Here is a 23086-nt window from a genome sequence, read left to right on the forward strand (position 1 = left end):
GAAACTCAACTTATCCATATAGTTTCTCTGCTCGAAACAGGTTTACTGTCGTTGGTTGCGATGACAATGCTCTAATCAAGGGGCGTAACTTTGAGTATAACTGCTCCACCAGCTGTAACAACACGAGGGATGTGATAGAAGGAGAATGTACGGTCAATGACTGTTATCAGGTACAAATACCCAAGGGATTGAAATACTTTGGGCCAACGGTTTCTAGCACACGAAACCATACGGATGTTTGGTATTTTAATCAATGTGGATATGCATTTCTAGGCGAGGCAGATAGCTTTTACTTCCGAGGCCTACAGGATCTAAGTGATATTACTTTTTTTAAGAGGACTAAGGCTAGTGTCCCCATAGTGCTGGACTGGGCAATCGGTAATCTTACGTGCATTGAAGCTCGGAAAAGCAAGGATTATGCTTGCAGTGAAAATAGCAAGTGTGTTGATTCAGATACTGGCCTTGGTGGCTATCGTTGCAGCTGTAATGAAGGTTATGAGGGCAATCCTTATCTCAGTCCAGGCTGCAAAGGTAGGACGATTAACGGATTAAAATGTTAATCAATTTCGAATAATACAGAAATATGACGGTGTTATATATATTTGAATGATTTTGCCAGATATTGATGAATGCGCTGATCCAAACACCAATTCGTGTGAAAAGAACTGCACAAACACCCTGGGAAGTTATATTAGTTCTTGTCCTGAAGGATATGCCGATGATGGGAAAAAGGATGGTCTTGGTTGTATTGCTCCTCACTCTGAATTCCCATGGATCAAGTTCTGTGTAGGTAAATATCTTGGAAAACTTTCATAACGACGAATACTAGCTAGTGAAAAATCAAGTATGTGGTTCTCGTTCTATTTCCATAATATTCGAATGTTGTCACTTCATCTCAAACTATTTTTGCAAACGTCTTTATTTAACAAAAAAATTGAATTTTAATTAGATGTATCTCTTGTATGATAGTACATCATACACACACCACACATGTGGCAAAACAGTATCCCCCCCTTATTTTTGTTTAAATTAAGAAATTAAAAACTCCAACTATTTGGTATGATGATTATGATCTAGGACCTAGAACTACGCTTTTTGTTTTCAAGAATTCGGACCGTGTTTGAATAATACAGAATTTTCTTTTATATGTTTGAAACAGCTACTTGGAACACCAATTCGTGTTCAGCATATACATTTAATAGCAACATGAATGTGTACAATCCTGTACTTTTGATCTAGTTGAGGTACACAATATAAGTTCAATTCCATTAATTATTACAGGTGCCGCAGTTGGCTTTATCTCCCTAGTGATTGTGATAACTTGGCTCTATTTCAGCATCAAGAAAAGAAAATTGATGAGAGTCAGGGAGAAATTCTTCCAACAAAATGGTGGTTTATTATTGAAACATAGAATCTCCACTACCGAAGGTGGTTTTAAAAGCAACAAAAATTTTTACAGCTGAGGAGCTCAAGAAAGCTACAAACAATTATGCCAATGACAGAATTCTTGGTCGCGGTGGCAATGGGATTGTATATAGAGGCTTGCTACGTGATAATCGCATCGTTGCCATTAAAAGGTCTAGATTTGTGGACGAGAGTCAAATTGATCAGTTTATCAATGAGGTGCTTATTCTTACTCAAGTCAACCATCGAAACGTGGTGAGACTCTTTGGGTGTTGTTTGGAAGCTGAAGTTTCTTTATTAGTTTATGAGTTTGTGTCTGAAGGAACACTTTACGAGCACATTCACAATCAACGTGGGGCGGATTGGTTATCTTGGCAAAACCGATTGAGAATTGCAGCGGAGATAGCCACTACACTTGCTTACCTTCATTCGTTTGCGTCCATGCCTATAATTCATAGGGACGTCAAGTCTGCCAACATACTGTTAGATGATGTTTACACATCTAAAGTGGCAGATTTTGGAGCTTCAAGGTTAATTCCTCTGGATCAAACACATTTGGCTACATTAGTTCTAGGGACATCAGGGTACTTGGATCCTGAATATTTTCGCACAAGTCAATTGATAGAGAAAAGCGATGTATACAGCTTTGGAGTCGTACTAACAGAACTTCTAACGGTATTAAAACCTATTTCTAAGGATAGAAATGGCGAGGACAAGAATTTGGCCGATTATTTTGTTATGTCCATGAATAAGAATAGCTTGTTTCAGATTCTTGATCGTCGTATTTTGAGGGAAGGGAGTCTTGAGCAACTTCAAAAGATGGCTGAACTGGTGAAGAACTGCCTTCAATTGCAAGGAGAAGATGGGCCTACAATGAAAGAAGTGGCCATAGAAATTGAAGGTATGAGGAAGTTAACTGGGATCCCTTGGTCTAATCAAAATGAACAGGAAGAGAATGATCAGAATGAATTATCAGATCTTTACACAGTTGCTATTAACTCCTATGGGAATACCCCCAATTCGGATAGTTCTCGTATAATGCATCCTACATATAGTCCAAGTTGTTAAAAAATATAGGCGGTGAACAAATGAATAAATTACTGTAAAATCAAGCGATATCAATTTTGTATTATTGCGAAAACATTTCTACGAGGTGGTATCACGTGACTTCTGTTAATGTCCCCATCCCTATGTTTCTTCCATAATGAATGTTCTAATTGATGTGTTTTCCTTACTTTTGATATCGTGTAGGGTCAGTGAAATCGGAAATAACCTTTTTATTCTAACAGAATAGCATGCGTTATAATTGAATGGCCCCTTTAAGAGGATCAAGATAAAATTGGAGCAATATAGAGAAAATTATGATCGATGTGCAAAGATAATACATACAAATATAGTATTTGAATGTGATACACTAAGATGATTAATTTAAGAGAAATTATCACAAACCACTATTATTTAGTGATTATTAGCTAGTTGTAGCTATCATTTACTATATTATTTTCTATAGCTATGTTTTCAGTTTTTTTAGAGTGTATTCAATGTATTTAAGCTATTGTATTCATGAATACAGTAGAAAAACTCGGCGTGAAATAGGGGATTCCAGGTAGACAATTATTGTATTCGACTGTATTCACGATATGTATTTGTGAATACAGTAACGTAAATAGCACAAATCATGGTCTATTGCTGTTTTTAAACGGAAAGTGAATCAATTAACACAATAGACACCTAATATAACTCAATTACATCACCCATAATCTGTATTTGACGCGAAATATGCTGAATATCTTTCAACAGAGCAATCGCCGAGTTTCTAATCCTTCCCTTTTCTGTTGATATCGTTCGTGGGTATTTCTGTTTTCAACCAATAAAATTCGAGATTCATCTATAGTGCAAAAACATATGAATACATACTGCAGATACATTTAAATACATATTATTTAAAATAAATAAGGTATCAACCTTTGCTATAGGAGGTAAAAATTCTTTAATTTAACTTTCATCCTAACAAGAGAACGAGGAGTCGTTGTTTAATTAAAAAATAATTTTTGTTGTCAAAGCAAATAGAAGAATAATTCGGATTTCTAATAACCAATTTTAAATCACTATTCCTAATATAGATGGATAACAAATAATGAATATAAAATATTGCGAGAATAAGGGAAAAAGAATCTTATTGATAATTGCAGCTTCCTTCCAAAAAGAAAGAATGAGATCCTCGAATAGCAGAAAGTAAAAGTATAAGCAACTGATAGTATAATTTCGTGAATTTCTTCATGATCGTACAAGGTATGGTAAGGGTTTATATGAGGGTATAATATGTAACTGTTTTGACTTACTTAATCCTTGTCCACTACTAATATTTATTACATTGATTATCCGTTACATGAGTAATTTGTAACTGTTATGGTAATAATAGTCAATCACGCACAATCAGGATTTATGTCGATTTCTTTCTATATTCGTGGCCATTAAAGAACCTTCCTTCCTCGTGGTCTTTAATTATTCATTCCGCGCCTATATCTTCTTCTGCAGCTGTCAGGTACGATATCTTTATAAGCGATCACGTTAGTGTTTTACCCGTGCTTTTCCTAACCATTATTCTTCTTTATCATTTTGACTCTTATGTCATATGTCAACATATCATTAGTCTACGTGGCGAGTCTATTTTTCTACCAATATATTCGTTAGATCTTTACGACTCCAATTAACTCCAACGCAAATACCAGCAATTTTTCTGGACAATATAGTTCCCGTGGAAGCTAAGAATCTAACAATTACAAATTAAAGAAATGGCACTACCAGCATAAATGTTAAGTAAATTGTAAATGAAAATTAAAAAATACAAAATGAAAGCTGTAATAATCTTATTTGATGATCTTTTATAAGCTCCAATCAAGATAAGGTCTGGTTAGCTACACGGATTTAAGATTCTGAATAAATTGATGCAAAAGCAAATACACTTACTAAATTAAACCAAACCAATTTATCCATATCGGTTGCTACATTGGACCTGAAATTAGCTAGAGACTTTTACTTTTCTATACTATATATTTAACTTTATTACCCTATCTAATCAAGTTTTAACTTAATTATATGGCAATATACAATTACCAATTATATATAAATTAGTTTTAAATGAGTATCCCTTTATATTAGTAATTGAATAAGTAATCAGTTATTTCTCATCCATGTTCTCTCTCCTCCTCCCCCCTCCCCCCCCCCCCCCGTCTCTCTATCTCTCCTTCTCTATTTTTTCCCTAATTTTTCTTCCTTTGATATTTTTTTTACTTTTTATCCTTTCATGTTGTATATAATTTTAATGAAATTCATTAATGGATTTCAATCTATTTACTATAGAGTTTTAACTTAGAAATTTCCTTTCATGTTGCACAATTGGTGTTCAAATTGAAATTGTCAATCCATGAAAGAAAATTTTGTCACGACCCAAACTCCCTATGTATAACGTCGTGACGGCACCTAGTCTCTACGACTAGGTAAGCCTAACAAATTGCGGAAATATAACATAACAAAAGTAAAACTTGGCAACTAACAACAGTGGATAACGGAATAACTAGTAACAATGCCGCTCGGCATGTACAATAACCAATACTCTATAAATACATAGTCTTCCCAAAACCCGGAACATCGTAAGTCACAAGCTACAGAAGGAAACAAGTATCTCTATACACCAGAGTCTAACAAAAGAAATACGGAAGGTAAATGACATATGAGAGAATAGAGGGGGAATCCGAGGTCTGTGGACGCGGTAGATGTACCTTGAAGTCTCCGTACAACAGCAAGCACTCTCACCTAATAGCGGGGTTGATAAGTAGTACCTGGATCTACACACAAAAATATGTGCAGAAGAGTAGCATGAGTACACCACAACGGTACCCAGTAAGTGCCAAGTCTAATCTCGGTCGAGTAGTGACAAGGTCAGGTCAGGCCCACTGGTATATAATAAATAAAGCAGGAGAATATACAGTATAATAAGAGACTAGAATTTAACAAAAGGAACACAGCAAGGCAATAGTACAACACACAGGGGTAAACAGCAGGGGATCTCCAGAGATACCGTCTCGTAGTCACAAATTAATTATACAGGGAGAACTCCCGAGGAACCGCCTCGTCGTCTTAAAAGTAAATATGCAGGAAGAACTTCTGAGGAACCGCCTCGTAGTCTCAAAAGTAAATATACAGGGAGAACTCCCGAAGAACCGCCTCGTAGTCTCAAAAGTAAATGTGCAGGGAGAACTCCCGAGCAACCGCCTCATAGTCTCAAAAGTAAATGTGTATGGAGAACTTCCGAGGAACCGCCTCATAGTATCAAAAGTAAATGTGCAGGAAGAACTCCCGAGGAACCGCCTCGTAGTCTCAAAAGTAAACACACATCTCAACCGATAATTTTACAGTTAAGGCTGATAAAGAACAAGGAAAAACAGGAAATCAACTAGGCATGATTCACAAAGTTTAAATAAGCAGTTAAAGCACGTAGACATGCGATATTAGACTAAACGGGATAACTATGCATATTGGGATAAACGGTATAACACAAATTAAAGGAAACAAGTCGCTACTCAGTAAAATAAATTGGATTTTTTAATAAATAGCCCGTGTACGTATTCGTCACCTCACGTACACGACACTCACTTATCACAATAGTACCAAATCCTAAGGGGATCTCCCCCACACAAGTTAGGCAAGACACTTACCTCGAACCAAGCTCAATCAATCCGTAAGAATGCCCTTTCCTCGATTATTCGACTACGAATGGCCCAAAGCTAGCCAAACACAATTGTATATCATAAATATAACTATAATAGGCTCATCTAATTAATGAAATTAATACTTTAACAAAAATTTCGAAATTCACCCTAAAAAGTTGACCCGGGCCCACGTCTCGAAATCGGGTAAAAGTTACAAAATATTAACATTCATTCACTCACGAGTCTAACCATATCAAATTTACTAAAATCCGACACCAATTTGTCCTTCAAATCCTCAAATCAAACTCTCCAAATCCCTAGTCTCAACTCTCAAATTTCACCTTAAATATACACTAATTAGATGAAAAAGTAAATGGAGAAGCAAGATTATTGATAAAAAATAAGCACAAGGGACTTGCCTCAAGAAATCCCTCAAAACTGCTCTCAAGAAATCGCCAAACCCGAGCTCAAAATGTTAAAAATGAGCAAAAATCGCGAACCCTTGCATTTAAGTGTTCTGTCGAGAAATCTCGCACATGCGGCCCATAGTCGCACCTACGAAGCTTCACCTGCGGAATTTCCATCGTAGGTGAGGAAATGAATTAAAGAGACTGGGTCTGCATCTGCGAGTAATGGGCCGCACCTGTGCGCCCGCTCCTGCGGAATTCTTCCGCTTCTGCGATCTCTCACACCCTGGCCCCTTCCGCTTCTGCGCTCCATCTTCCGCATATGCGGTTATACCTCTGCACCTGCGACCTCTGGCCTCTTCCTTCCAAATTGCACTTGCGTCCATTGGCTCTCTTCTGTAGGCTCGCACCTGCGGCCAATGTTGCGCATGTGCGATTACACCAGGTGCAGCAGTTTCAGCTATTCTTCCAAAATCAATTTTGATCTGTTAACCATCCGAAATCCATCCGAGGCCCCCAATACTTCAACCAAACATACCAACTAGTACTAAATCACCATACAGACTTAGTTGAGCCCTCAAATCATATCAAACAACGCTAAAATACGAATCACCCTCTAATTCAAACTTAATAAACTTTGAAACTTCAAACTTCTACAACCGATGTCGAAACCTATCAAATCACGTTCGATTGAACTCAAATTTTGCACACAAGTCATATTCAACATTACGGACCTACTCCAATTTCCGGAATTAGAATTGTACCCCCGATATAAAAAATTCCACTACCGATCAAAATCTCCAAAAATTCGACTTTCGCCATTTCAAGCCTAAATCAGCTACAAACCTCAAATTCACAGTCCGAACACGCTCCTAAGTCCAAAATCACCCAACGGAGCTAACGAAACTGACGGAACTCCATTCCGGAGTTGTCTTCACACAGTTCTGAATTACGGTCAAAATCCTAAGGTTTAAACTTCCGTTTATGGATTAAGTGTCCCAAAACACTCCGAAACCAAAAACAAAACCTCCCGACAAGTCACATAAGTAGAAAAAGATACGGGGGAAGTAGTTAATAGGGGATCGGGGCTATTACTCTCAAAACGACCGATCGGGTCGTTATAGGTTTAGGTGTTGTCTATCATCAATGTCTCTATTATTTTGGTTTGGTGCTGAGTGATACACACAAATTGCCGGTCAATGGGCGTTGAATCCAGAACATCACTTCTTAATAGATGTTACTCTACAGGATTATTTACTATATATGAATATAATGAAGTTATGAGTAGAATGAGCGCTAAATCCAACTAATGGAATTACGAATATAATTTATGTACAACTTTTGAAGTAATGATGGAGTTAGTTGATGAGTTAATAATTCGTGTTAGTTTTGCATTGTAATTTTGGGGCTTCTAGTATATACACTCTTCATCCTCCACAATGTGTCTCCCTCCCCCCCCCCCCACCCCACGGTGAGAGACGTGATATATATCTTCACAAGAAATGACTGTGGAGAACACGTATGAAACGGTACAAATCATCCCTAACCAACTCTTAAAGCAATGAGATCATAAAATTAATTTAAAGTGCGAATAGAATGGGCATTGAATCCAAATTGTCGGCACATCTGGTAATTAGACTATTTATGCATTGACTCCCTCAAACTATTATACATGGAGAGAGGTGACAGAGAATAGGAAAAGAAGAGAGGAGAGAAATAAAAGTAAAAATGTGTAACTGAATCCCCTAATTTAAGGTACTAATAATGGATTTGTATATGGAGAGAGGCGACAGTGAATATGGAAAGAGGAGAGGAGAGAAAAAAGAAAAAAAATGTAACTGAATCCCCTCATTTAAGGCACTAATAATTTATAGTATATAATTTATAAGTAATCCTTGTTTGGGTGGGTAATATACAAAATTAGTACAATTTTAATAAATAAGTTTTAAATATTGTATAGGAAGGAAAAAATCTCAATATCTATACTCATTAGGATCAGACACCTAAACAAATACAATCTTTTTTACATATAGTCTTATTTAAATATAATACCTCTCAAGAAAAAATATCATGAATATGTCTAATATGGTTGTTCCGTCCCGTCCCGTCCCACTTAAATCTAAACGGGATAGACCCATGTTAAATAGTACACGGGATGGGACGCCCATTTCATCTCGTTTCGTCCCGTCCCGTCCCGCTTGTCCCGCGTTTTTTTTAAATTTTTTATTTTTGAAATATAGTCGTTGGTCAACGGCCTCCATTGCAAATTTAGTCGTTCCCAATGGCCATATTTGGCCCCACCCCCCAAAACACCCCCTCCCCCCAAACTTTTAATACAACCCCTAAGTTTATTAAATTACACATTGGTCCTATTTTAACTATAAATACCTTCATCTTTCTTCATTTTTTCCCACAAAATCAATCATTCTCTCTCAAATCTCTTACATTCTATCTATATTATTCTCTCAATTTTCTCACAATCAAGTGATCAACTAAGTTTCAAGTATTTGTCAAATTATTTGGAGCAACTTTCAAGTTTCAAATTAATTCGTCAAGTATTTGGAGCAATGTTTTGGGTAATTTCTTCAAGTTTCAATATTTAATCACGGTGCACTTGTTCCATCTCCTAATTTTAATATATAATTTTTGCGTATCATTTTAGTGCTTAATTTTTGTGTTTACTTTACGTGTTCTATTTTCGTATTTCATTTGTGTGTTTAATTTTTGTGTTAACTTTTTTAATTTAATTTCGTATTTAAATTATGTCACCTAAAAATATATTTGGCCTATTTAAAAAAAAGTAGTAAAGATGATAGTAGTAGTAATCCTAATTCTAGTCTTAATCCTAATCCTAATCTTAATCCTTCTCCTAGAATTAGGGAAGGTATATGGGAAGGTATGAATGATATAACAAGTTTTGATTCCTCTATTGATGATGGACTTGATTCTTATCTTAATCAAGGATTGGAAAGTATTAAAGACGAAGAAGGCAACAAATAACTTTTGGCATGGTGGAGGGTGCGTGGCAAGGCTTTTCCAACACTTTCAATAATGGCCCGAGATATCCTGGATATTCAAGCATCATCAGTAGCATCGGAGAGTACTTTTAGCGCCGCGAGATTTCAAATCGGAGATCATAGACATTCATTAGTGGAAGACAACCTAGAGATTTCTGTATTATTCAGAGATTGGATTAATTCACAAAGATGAAATTTTGATTTTGAAAAGTTAATCACTAGGGAAGAAGAAGAATACAATGAGATACTTAGCACTATGAGCGATGACGGCATGGAACTCATGGAACATCAATCAACATTGCCAATTCCAGAATAATGTCCGAGAGAAATTATAGATAAGTTACAACGAAGCTATATAGGAGCTTACAAATATTAGTATGATAATTTGTAATTGGCTACTAAGAGGCCTAGTTCAAACAGAACCTTTCCTAGAAGGTGGTTGCATAGATTATGTGCTCTTCAAAAGAATTATATTTGTATGAAAAATTTGAAAGTTCTATTAATAAAATAAAAGGCTCTAAGCCTTGAATTATTTTATGAATTGTCTTATACTCTTACTTAGTTACTTAATGGCTTGAAATTATATTAAATAAATTACAACTCTATTATAATTACTAAAATATTCCATTACAAGTCTTTTATTTTAATATTTTTAAATCTTTACTTAGTTTCCTAATTTTCTTATAATTTATTAAGTTTTAAATTTATTAATAAGTCAAAAAAATTAGCTGTTGCAAACTTTAAAAATTTAGTCATTGTCAAAAAATTACCCGTTACCAAACTTAATACTTAAATAATAAATTATTTTTTTAAAAACGGCCCACTTAAGGCCCGCGAAACCGTCTCGTCCCATTCTGTTTGTTAGCAGGATGGTATGGGCCTACCATTTCGTCCTATTTAGGCCCGTCCCGGTTAAATGTTGTTCCGTCCTGTCCCGTTGGACAACCTTAATGTCTAACAACTTTTTAGTGAAAAAATTGTGCATATCATGTCAGTCTCAGTTGATCAATTTTTTGCTTGATATATAACACAACTAAACACGATATTTTTTATTCTTTTAAATTTAAAACCACGTCAAAATAAATTTCTATTTTTACGTCATATTAGTTTGATCTTTTTTTTGATTTTTTTGGAACACTCATAATCTTGTGCATTCGTACTAGAGGATTGGTTACGTATTCACGCGAGTCCATTAATTTTCGTCCAAACCCAAATAGTATTAATATTTATAAAATATTAACTGTAACCTTAAATAATATTAATTTAATATCGTTATACTCGAGCTTTAATAAAAATCACCGCATGTTTCGCCTTGGAGTACAAGGACGAATAGTCCAAAAGACTAAGAATAAATGAATGTCTTATGGCTACAAAATCAACAACGAAGACTGTCCAATTATTAAAGAAACAATGTGACAGAACAGAAAGCAAAATGTGATTGGGTTTAATTGTAGGATCCAAAGGCAGGGTATTATTACTTTTAATTCGCGACACAAATTATTTATATTTAATAATCGAAAAAATATATAAAATTTATATAATTTTTATATATAATATATAAAATATATATATTTTTTCGGCTATTATGTTTTATCGGCCATACAATATCATTTTACACTTCTAATTTGACTAACGAAATAGGGGTGGAGCTAGAAGGCCCGTTATGAGTTCTACTAAATCCATTAATTTTTGTTCAAACAACATATTTATATTAAAAAATTTATAAATATATATAAATATTAAATTTAAAATCTAGTTATTAGTATTTAAAATCGTTATTCTAAATTTTAAACTCATAAAATTAAAATTCTAGTCCCGCGTCTACCCGAAACAAGGCCACTTTTTTTCCGAACACAGAATAAGCTCACTCGTGATCTGTAATTTAGGACGCCATGCATTACGTGTTAGCCGCCGAATGCATTAACGTATACATACTAAGGGAGGCCGAATCTAGACCAGCTCTGTGACAGCCGCCAGTCAATTTCCTGTTTTCTCCTAACCAAAAACCATAAGAAGCTAACCCAAGGCTAGTTCCCAGTATTTGCATACGGAATGATAACATTTTGGATCAACATCGCGTTTATTTGGCGAGCCAAATATTATAACGATGACAATCACCAATTCACCATATTATATTTTCAATTAGTAAATGTAACTTTTTATTGTACTCATTAAATTTTTTAATTATACATACGTGCATAACATAAATTTTTTTACTCTTCCATGGTGTATTAAAGGTAATCCTAATTTGACTAATTGACTCATAGAAAGAAAACATATACTCATAGTACACTTATTTAAATTTAACATTTAGGACTCGTTTGATATAACTAATTCCGAGAATAGTTATTCTGAAATTATAATATTTTTTATCTTTATAGAAGGATGAGATAATTAATTTCAGACTAATTAATTTCTAAATAGTTAATACAAATAATTGGGTATTTGACTATAATGTGTACTCCCTTAATTTCTAGTCCCCCTTTTTTTTTTTTTTTTTTTTTTTACACTTTTCGTCTTTGGAATCTCTTTCCAAATACAAATATCTTCCCATTTGCCAAAGCTCAAATCAAAATTTTCTAGTCCCTTCTAAAATCCAGCTATTAAAAACCACTTTCCACTCTCCCTTCTCTTATACTACCCCCCATTGGTTCTTTTGGAGAGGCGTTGGCTGTTGAAAGTAAAACCGACATCAACAAATACAATAACCCAAAACCACCCCTTGCTTCTCCTAAACATTTTCCTCTTATAAAACTCCAGAAATTACTCAAAGAAGATTCACATTTATTTCTAAAAACTTTCTAAAAAGCTCCTATTGATATATTCCCCTGCTTCTTGAATCGCCATGGACGCGAAGATCGGAGCAATTGACACGTGTAAACCGGCGAACAACGACGTGGGAAGCTTACCAACAACCAACAGCGTTACCATTCACACACCTACCGTTCCGTTCAACTCACCGGACTCCACACTAGGCCGTCATTTAGCACGCCGTTTAGTCCAAGTCGGCGTCACCGACGTTTTTGGCGTTCCCGGCGACTTTAATCTTACACTTTTAGACCACTTAATAGCTGAACCTGGGCTCAAATTCATTGGCTGTTGTAACGAGCTAAATGCTGGGTATGCTGCTGATGGGTACGCTAGAGCTCGTGGTGTTGGAGCTTGTGTTGTGACTTTTACTGTTGGTGGACTTAGTGTTCTTAATGCTATTGCTGGTGCTTATAGTGAGAATCTTCCTTTGATATGTATTGTTGGTGGGCCTAATTCTAATGATTATGGAACTAACAGAATCCTTCATCATACTATTGGATTGCCTGATTTTAGTCAAGAACTTCGTTGCTTTCAAACTGTTACTTGTTACCAGGTAGGTTTATAGCTTGCTACAGAGTTTAGTTACTTCACTGTTTTTAAAGTTTAGATAAAAATATAGTATTGATTGATATAATATTTTTGTTTTTTTGGTGTTTTGGGGTTTCAGGCTGTGGTGAATAACTTAGAGGATGCACATGAACTGATCGATACAGCGATATCTACGGCGTTGAAAGAGAGTAAGCCGGTTTATATAAGCATAGGTTGTAACTTGCCGGGGATTCCACACCCCACTTTTAGCCGTGAACCGGTACCATTTTGCCTCTCTCCTAGGTATATTATTGACCATTTCATTTTATTCACTTAATATGCTCTGTTTGTTTCATGTATGCGAGGATTTTTTTGGCGTGTGACAGTATTTACTCTGTTTTCGTCAAGTTTAAGATGTTGATTTGAGCTTTTAATACGTAGGAGAAAATATTATTTTGATTATTGAAGTATTGGAACAAAATATCAAAATGATAGTTATAAAGTAAGTTTAATAGCGAAAAATGTCCGATTGGAATTCAAATTTTGAATAGGATTACCTATTTGTTTTCTTGAAAGAATGGAATGTCAGTAGCCGTGTTATATGTCTTGAAATAAAAAAGAGTATCATATAAGCTGTTTTATAATTACAACGATATCATATAATTTGGGACAGATGAATATCTTCTTTAGTGTTGATTCTGTTTTGTAATTAATGTGGTCAAGGTGTTTACTTATATGGTTTTTATCTGGTATTAGATTGAGTAATCAGATGGGTTTGGAAGCAGCAGTGGAGGCAGCTGCAGAGTTCTTAAACAAAGCTGTGAAACCAGTTGTTGTGGGAGGGCCAAAATTGCGCGTTGCAAAGGCATCTGAGGCATTTGTTGAATTGGCGGATGCCAGTGGATATGCTGTTGCAGTGATGCCATCGGCTAAGGGGCTGGTTCCAGAACACCATCCTCATTTCATTGGAACTTATTGGGGTGCAGTGAGCACGGCTTTCTGCGCTGAAATTGTGGAATCTGCTGATGCTTACTTGTTTGCTGGGCCTATTTTTAACGACTATAGCTCTGTTGGGTATTCTCTGCTTCTTAAGAAAGAGAAAGCAATCATTGTCCAGCCGGATCGTGTGACTATTGCGAATGGACCTGCATTTGGTTGTGTTCTAATGAAGGATTTTCTTGCCGCTTTGGCCAAGAGGCTAAAGCACAACCCGACTGCATACGAAAATTATCGTAGGATTTATGTTCCAGAAGGACATCCTCTTAAGTGCGAGCCTAAGGAGGCATTAAGGGTTAATATTCTCTTTGAGCACATTCAGAGGATGTTGTCTGGTGACACTGCTGTGATTGCTGAGACAGGGGATTCATGGTTCAATTGCCAGAAGCTTAAACTGCCCGAGGGATGCGGGTAGGCTCCAAATGACTGTGAAATGCCATTGGTATTTGCTTAAATGTTCATCTATAATGACTTGTTACTCTTTGGCTTTCTTTCAGGTATGAGTTCCAGATGCAGTATGGATCTATTGGTTGGTCTGTTGGCGCAACTCTTGGTTATGCGCAAACAGCACGAGAAAAGAGGGTGATTGCTTTCATTGGTGATGGTAGCTTCCAGGTAAAACAGATTGTTCTATGAACTTTAATTCAGCACAGTGAATTGGTTGTGTTTATCTATTCCATCGTTTTCTTATCGTTCTGTATTGCAAATATTCTCAGGTGACTGCTCAGGATATATCAACAATGCTGCGATGCGGGCAGAGGACTATCATCTTCTTGATAAACAATGGTGGTTATACAATTGAAGTTGAGATCCACGACGGACCTTACAATGTGATTAAGAACTGGAATTACACTGGACTAGTTGATGCAATCCATAACGGGGAAGGAAAATGTTGGACAACAAAGGTGAGGGGGATTTTGATATCGAACAATGTCAATCATTTTGAGTTAAAAAGATTTATCAGCTAAATCAAATATATATTGTCATTGTTTCCAATATGCCAGGTTCATTGTGAAGAGGAGCTTGTGGAAGCAATTGAAACTGCAACTGAAGCCAAGAAAGATTGCTTGTGTTTCATTGAAGTGATTGTTCACAAGGATGACACCAGCAAAGAGCTGCTTGAATGGGGTTCTAGAGTTTCTGCCGCTAATAGTCGCCCACCAAATCCTCAGTAAAATTTCTGAATGATCATAGCAAGTTCAGATAACTGAAAATAACTGTTTTCCAAGTTGGAAGTTCCCGCGTTATATCTCGTGTTTAATTTCTGGGGTTCATATCCCATGAGGGTATTCTGCTAGTTATGGCTTGTTCATAAGATTGTCTATATTGGGAATGTTGTCTCTTCATTTGAGAAAGTTTTGTTTACATGATGTCTCGTTTAAGTAACTTTGCGACCTTGTTAATTGATGACGATATTGATCTACGCGAACACAAAATATGACTGTATGAGCTCTATTTTCTTTGTGTCCACAAGTAATAGGATTAATATCTCGTTATATGGTTGATCCATTCGCGAGCCCAAATAGAGAACACATCGATTTCATTGATTATGCAATTTTTACATTAGGAATTCAAGTCTAAATTTATATTGTTCCAATTATATCCCTAATATTAAAGAAGTAGTAGGTCTTTTTAGAACTGCTCAAATCTCAAAAGGTATTTAATATGAGTAACTTAACAAAATATATTTTGTAATTATTGTTTTTTTCTAATAGACGTAAAAAAAAAGCTAAATCGATAGATGAAATAGGAAGAAGGGAGTAAGTTCTATTCTATGTAAGAAACGAAAGTTTTATTAAATTTTTGAATGTGGATGGGTGATATATGAGCGACGGAATGGGGCGGGGCGGTGAGGATTTAGGACTTGAGAATCTCCTCTCCAAATTTTAAAAACAATTAAGCAGCAAATAATATAGGAGTGCACTAAATACCATGTTCGAGTCTTTTTAATATTAAACTTCATAATTTTCTTGTGTAGTGACACATGAATGTATTAAATCTTCTTCCCAAATTTTTAAATTTTTATTTCAATATCCCAAGATCATTTAATTCTCTGGCAAAGAAATTCAACCACTAGAAAATTATCATATGTGTCAAAATTACAATTAATATTTTGAGAAGTTCACTATATTCTTGTATGGTCATGATATTAAGAATGCCGTAAACATCCTTTTCAAGTTTTAAATTAAACTTTTCATGTTTTTGACATTAGAATTTTGGGTATATTTTAGAATTGTATTAAACTACGTTAATATTCATATCGGTCAATAAGATTTTTGATAATAAGAACCAAGGGACTGTATTAAAATAAATGGCTAATATTTTATTAACTTGAAAGACCCCTTACCAATATAAATAAATAATACTAATGTATATATGTTGTGAAGCTTAAGACTTATCTCTTGCTAGTATACTACAGCTATAAACTATAGGTATAAATTCCAGACAGATAATACCCAATTTTTGCATACTGAGCAATAAACAATAAACAAAAGGATGTTTTCAGTGTATTTCATCAAATAGGAGTTTTGACTTTAACCTTAAAGGATATTTACGTTCAAGATAGATATTCTTTAGATTCTCTCGGGTTGAATTTCTGGTGGATTTTCTCTTTGCTTTTACGTTATTTCATGGCTGATAATTTTTTTCTCTACATCTTAGGTTAACAAATAGAATTAAGGTTAGCTATAATCATTATTTAATTTGGCAAAAATTTCATTATTATAAAACCAAGTCTTAATTAAATTTTATACCTTTTATTATGTGTTGTAGAGGTTATATGTTTGGTATATAAAATGTAACGACCCGACCGGTCGTTTTGCTGTCTAAAACCCCGTTCCCCTAAATAAGACTTCTCGTGCATGCTTTTACTGTTTTATGATTTGCGGGGATAATTAGTTCGGGATTTGGAAGGGTTCGGGTTGAAATTAGAACACTTGGTTCCTTAAGATTGGTTTATGTCACGACCCATTTTCTGAATAAGCCGTGGCCGGCACCCGGTCGCTAAATTTGACCGAGCGAACCATCTGTGCTTATCAAAACTATTATAACCTCAAACTTTATATGCAACAAAGGAAATACTTTAACCAAATACTTTTAATTAATTTAAATATCTAAAATAAACCAGCTCCAAAAATTTATTCGTAGTAACTACTAAAATATTGCAAAGTTATTATTAAAAACACCTGAATCTTTACCCACCGACTGTGTCTATGAAGCTTCTACTGATAAACTGACGCACTGCTCAGAATATGAGATTGCCTGGCTAGTTCTCCAAGTAAACAAAGAAATAACTAAATAAAGATGACTCTAAGGAATACTCCACGAACAAAAGCGGAGCTCACCAATAGCACTGGAAGAGAGGGAAGTCCTAACCCGTAGCCTGCTCGCCTGCAAAACCGGTTCCTATTTTGTACCGCAGACCAACGTAGATTCCCAAAAGAGAACGTCAGTACCATCCATTGTACTCAGTGAGTCTCGACGACAGGGGACGAAATTTTAATAAAATATACATTACAAATGAAGATTCTAAATGCATGAAAAACATAAAGTTTCTAAGGAAAATTCTAAAATAATTGCATAATAGCAGTTTACGAATATTCTAAAATAAATTCCTTTCTTTTTCTTTCTTATAAAAAAAATACTTCACTTTATACCTCGGGAGTTCCGACTATCCTGACATATTTTTCTGTCTTAGTCACCATGTGATCGACATGGGTTCGATCCCAACCTGATCGAATAGGCCCAATCCACGAGGTGCCACTCGCTTCATGGTTCTCAGCGCTCATGTACCATACCTTAGCTTGGCTAGGCAAAATCTCAGCAACGAGACCCTCGGCTCGTGTGTTCCCTACTTTGGCACAAGTAGTATCAGGAAGTCAACGTCTTGGTCAGGACCCTCGGCCTGGACGATGACCCCTTCTCAGAATAAAGGATACTCCCAAAAATCTTTTCTTTCTAAAACCTCTTCTTGTGACTTTTCAAGTCTAAATCGTTTTTGGAACATCCTATACATACTCATACTGGTATCCTTAAATGTAAGGCATGACATGAGAATGAAATAAACATTCAAAAGTATTTCTAAAGATTCTTGCTTCTTCATGAATTTTCAACATGAAAATGGCACATAAAAATAACATAAAAATCAAAACATTTATGCACATATATCAGAATAAATCATCTAAACTTTAGCTAGAAAATAATTCTAAGTTAATAGGTACTCACTCGCTCTAATTAAGTACATATCAACTCATTTAAGCAATTCATCAAACACCTTGTATGCGTGCTTTTGTGAGTTAACCACTTTAGTAAAGGTTATATCAACTCACCTCAAAACTCCTTGAGCCAATACGTAGGTCCTAGTCTAATTTATACCCGTCAAATAATTAATTCTACAATAACCAGTGCATTTAAATTAATTTAAGAGTTTCACACCTAAACATGAAACTTACTGTTGATACAGAGGAAGAAGGGAATTAACTACTCAATTCTTACCTATTACTACTGTAGGATAATTGACAATAGGGAATTTTATATACCTGAGTTCAAGAATAAGTGAGTTGTAAAGAACCCTAGAATTTTTTCGTGCGTGAGCAATTTCTGGCTGCCTCTGTTTCGTGGCTCTCTGTTTCGTGAGCGAACAGAACACTAGTTCTGTTTTTCGTCTAAGGCTTTTGCCTTCTGGCTTTTGCGTGAATGACAGAACTTGGTTCTGTTTTGCTTAAGGCTTGAAGCCTTTTGTTTTCCAATAGCCCATTTTATGGGCTTTAGGCCCTTTTTTTTTTTAATTTTACTTAACTAATAATTAATGATACTCACTTTTAATAATTAATAATATTAAAATTATTAATATTCCCATAATTGTATATCAAATTATTTATAAATAGAAAAGTAACTCAAAAATTAATCACAAGGGTTTAAATCCGTAATAGAAGTATAATTTAAGATTAAAAAAAATTAAATTCTATATTTAGCGTGTCTTGAAACTTTTATATATTTGAGAAGTGTTACAATCTTCCCTCCTTAAAAACATTCGTCCTCGAATGTTGCTAGGGCCTTATTCTTAAGCTAACAATCATTCCTTAGGTCCTTGAACTTCTTAAATTTCTTAGCACTACTCACTTTCCCAAGGTTCTCAAAATTTTGGCTAACTCCCTAAATTTTCAAAAATTTCGGCAGAGTCTTCCCTGTAAATTGGACTATCCAAAATAATATCCCTGTCACCAATAGCACAACTACACAAACAACAACTAAATATACCATAACAGGCCATTCATAGACACCATACACAACTCATAGACTAATTACTCACACTCTGGCAAGGAGGTACTACAATAACCAACCAAAATCTAAAGCACAACACTTCAGCAACAAGTAAATAACTTTAATGCATTAAATGTACTCTGGCATTGTATTAAATTATTTAATAACTAAATATACTCTGACAGAAACTAAATTACTTCAACAACAAAGTGTAATCTAGCAAGGGCATAAATATATGCTAACTTGTACTTAATAAATGAAATATAAATGCCAAGCCAAACCTAGGTTCACATACCTTGTTCCTCAAATAAATAAGGATACTTCTTCCTCATATCTTTTCCGACCTCCCACGTAGCCTCTTTTGAATCATGATTACTCCACAAAACTTTTACCAATGCTATATCTTTTGTTCTCAACTTTCTTACTTGCCTATCGAGAATTTCTATAGGTACCTCTTCATAAGTCATGCCTTCTTTAATTTCTATGGTATCGGCAGGTATTATATGTGACTCATCATGAATGTACTTTCTAAGCATAGACACATGAAAGACAGGATGAACAGAGGACAACTCAACGGGCAGCGCTAGCTCATAAGCCACATTTTCTTTCTTTTCTACAATTTCATAAGGTCCGATAAATCTAGGACTAAGTTTCCCTTTCTTACTAAACCTCATAACTCCTTTCATTGGTGAAACTTTCAAAAACACCTTATCACCAATCATGAACTCTAAGTCACGATGCCTCTTGTCAGAATAAGACTTTTGACGACTCTGAGCCGCTTTCAGTCTTTCTCTGATTAGCTGAACTTTCTCTAAGGCCTCACAAACAAACTCTGGACCAATCAACGGCACCTCTGCTGGTTCAAACCAACCCACTGGAGACATACATCTTCGCCAATACAATGCTTCATAAGGAGCCATACCAATGCTGACCTGATAGCTGTTATTGTAAACAAATTCTATAAGTGGCAAGTGATCATCCCAATTACCTCTAAAATCTATAACACATGCTCGCAGCATATCTTCGAGTGTTTGAATGGTCCTTTCTGCCTGACCATCGATTTGTGGATGGAAAGCGGTGCTCAAATTGACCTTGGTACCTAATCTTTTCTGAAATGCCTGCCAAAAATGCGCTGAGAATTGAGGGCCTCTATCAGATATGATTGAAACTGGAGTACCATGCAATCAGACTATTTCTTTGATGTACAACTGTGCGTACTGCTCCGCGGAATTTGTCGTCTTTACTGGTAGGAAATGCACGGACTTTGTCAGTCAGTCTACAATAACCCAAATTGAATCATGCTTACGGTATGTGCGAGGTAGACCTACTACAAAATCTATATTAATCATCTGCCATTTCCACTGTGGTATCTCTATATCTTGAGCTAGGCCATCAGGCCTCTGATGCTCGGCTTTGACTTGCTGGCAATTCAAACATTTAGCCACATGAGCTGCTACTTGCTTCTTCATGCCTTTCAACCAATACAACTCTTTCAAGTCCAGATATATTTTGTTAGCACCTGGGTAGATAGAGTACCTCGAGCTGTGAGCTTCTTCCATTATGGCCTTTCTAAGACCATCTACATCAGACGCACATAACCGATCATTCAACTTCAAAACTCCGTCACTTCCTAGAGTGAAAGCAATGACTTCTTTGTTTCTGACTCCTTCTTTTAACTTTACTAAGTACGTATCTTTGTCTTACTTAGCCTTAACATGCGCAAAAAGAGATGATTGCGCTAAGGCACTAGCAGTTATACCTCCTTCTTCGGTCTCTTCCAATCTAATTTCATCATTTGCTAGTTTTTGAATTTCTTGACCCAAAGTTCGCCTTTGTACTGCAAGATGGGCCAAGACACCCATTGACTTCTTACTAAGTGCATCTGCTACCACATTAGTTTTGCCCGGGTGATAAAGGATATTGATGTCATAATCTTTCAATAGCTCGAGCCACCTTCTTTGTCACAAATTTAATTCTTTTTACTTGAAAATGTACTTGAGGCTTTTGTGATCTGTAAACACTTCAGAATGCTCGCCATAAAGGTAGTGTCGCCATATCTTTAATGCAAACACCATTGCTGCAAGCTCCAAGTAGTGTGTGGGGTAGTTCTTTTCATGATTCTTTAACTGCCTGGAAGCATAAGCAATAACTTTTCCATTTTGCATCACAACCAAGACCCACTCTAGAGGCATCACTATACACTGTGAATCCACCCGAATATGTCGGCAAGGTTAACACAGGTGCAGTGGTCAACCTCTTCTTTAACTCTTGAAAACTCTGCTCACAAGCGTCTTAACTACTGGAACTTAACTGCGTTATGAGTCAACTTAGTTAATGGAGCTGCAAGTGAGGAAAATCCCTCTACAAACCTTCTATAGTAGCCAGCTAACCCCAAGAAACTCCTGATTTCGGTTGGCGTTGTCGGCCTAGGCCAGTTCTTGACTGCTTCTATCTTCTGAGGATCTACTTTTATGCCTTCACTAGATACCATGTGGCCTAAGAATGCCACTGACTGCAACCAAAACTCACATTTTGAAAACTTGGCATAAAGCTCATTCTCCTTCAAGGTCTGCAAGGCTATCCTGAGGTGTTCTGCATGATCTTCCTTGCTCTTAGAGTATACCAAAATATCGTCTATAAACACGATAATAAAGGTATCAAGGAATGGCTTGAAAACTCTGTTCATAAGGTCCATGAATGCAGCTGGAGCATTTGTCAACCCGAAGGACATTACTAGAAATTCATAGTGCCCGTAGCGAGTTTTAAAGGCTGTTTTAGATATATCCTCTTCTCTGATTCTCAACTGATGGTACCCCGACCTTAAGTCTATTTTTGAAAAGTACTTTGCACCCTGAAGTTGATCAAATAAATCATCAATTCGTGGTAGTGGGTACTTGTTCTTAATGATAACTTTATTCAACTGCCGATAGTCGATGCACATTCTGAGAGACCCATCTTTCTTCTTGACAAACAGGACCGAGGCACCCCATAGTGAAACACTCGGCCTGATGAAGCCCTTGTCAAGAAGGTCTTTCAATTGTTTCCTCAACTCATTAAGTTCTGCTGGAGCCATCCTATAAGGAGGTATAGATATGGGCTGAGTGCCTGGCATGAAATCGATGCCAAAGTCTATGATTCTTTCAGGAGGAAGTACGGGAAGGTCATCTAGGAAAACTTATGGAAATTCTCTAACAAGTGGCCCAGACTGAACAGCTGGTGGTTCTGATTCTGGATTAATGATGTGAGCCAAATAGGCGAGACACCCCTTACCGATCATTCGTTGTGCCTTAAGGTAAGAAATAAACTTACCTACAAGCGATGCTGAACTACCCTTCCACTCTAAGACTTCTTTATTTGGAAATTGGAACCTGACTATATTGGCACGGCAATCTAACATGGCATAGCAGGAAGATAACCAATCCATACCCATGATCACATGGAAATCCACCATTTCTAACTCTATGAGATCGGCCTCGGTGCTGCGACCTTGGATTGAAACTATACAACCTCTATAGACTCTTATGACTTTCACTAACTCGCCTAGTAGAGTAGATACTAGGAATGGCTCACTAAGCTATTCCGGTTCTAGCCCGAGGTTAATTGCAAAGTATGGAGTCATGTAAGAAAAAGTCAACCTGGATCAATTATGGCATAAGCATTATGTGAGCAGACTAGAAGTATACCTGTAATAACTTCTGCAGATGCCTCTGCACTCTAACGATCAAGTGTAGCAAACAAACGGGGTTGTCCCCCTCCCTGAGTAACTCGATCTGCACCTCTGCCTGCTCCATGCCCTGCCTAATTATGAGAACCACGAGCCTGAGGTGGTGCAACTGTAGTAGCTGAGGAACTAAAAGGACGAGTTGATCCCCCACTGAAATTACGTTGTAACTTTGGCCAGTTGGCCTTTATATGACCAATGTCTCCGCAATGATAGCAACCATAAAAC

At 36.2% G+C, this 23086-nt stretch overlaps 1 protein-coding gene and 1 pseudogene across 1 annotated transcript; both read left to right on the forward strand.

Moving 5' to 3' along the window:
- Window positions 1-518: 518 nt before the first annotated feature.
- On the forward strand, window positions 519-2476 carry LOC104114164 (wall-associated receptor kinase 5-like; annotated as a pseudogene).
- A 9683-nt stretch (window positions 2477-12159) lies between these two features.
- LOC104114161 (pyruvate decarboxylase 1-like) lies at window positions 12160-15240 on the forward strand. The gene is made up of 6 exons (XM_009624541.4): window positions 12160-12904; window positions 13019-13182; window positions 13636-14286; window positions 14373-14490; window positions 14592-14780; window positions 14880-15240. The coding sequence occupies exons 1-6, from the start codon at window positions 12386-12388 to the stop codon at window positions 15048-15050; spliced, it is 1812 nt and encodes a 603-aa protein (XP_009622836.1). The 5' UTR covers window positions 12160-12385; the 3' UTR covers window positions 15051-15240.
- Window positions 15241-23086: the final 7846 nt, after the last annotated feature.

This window comes from Nicotiana tomentosiformis, chromosome 2 (genome assembly GCF_000390325.3).
Source record: "Nicotiana tomentosiformis chromosome 2, ASM39032v3, whole genome shotgun sequence".
Taxonomy (NCBI): Eukaryota; Viridiplantae; Streptophyta; class Magnoliopsida; order Solanales; family Solanaceae; genus Nicotiana; species Nicotiana tomentosiformis.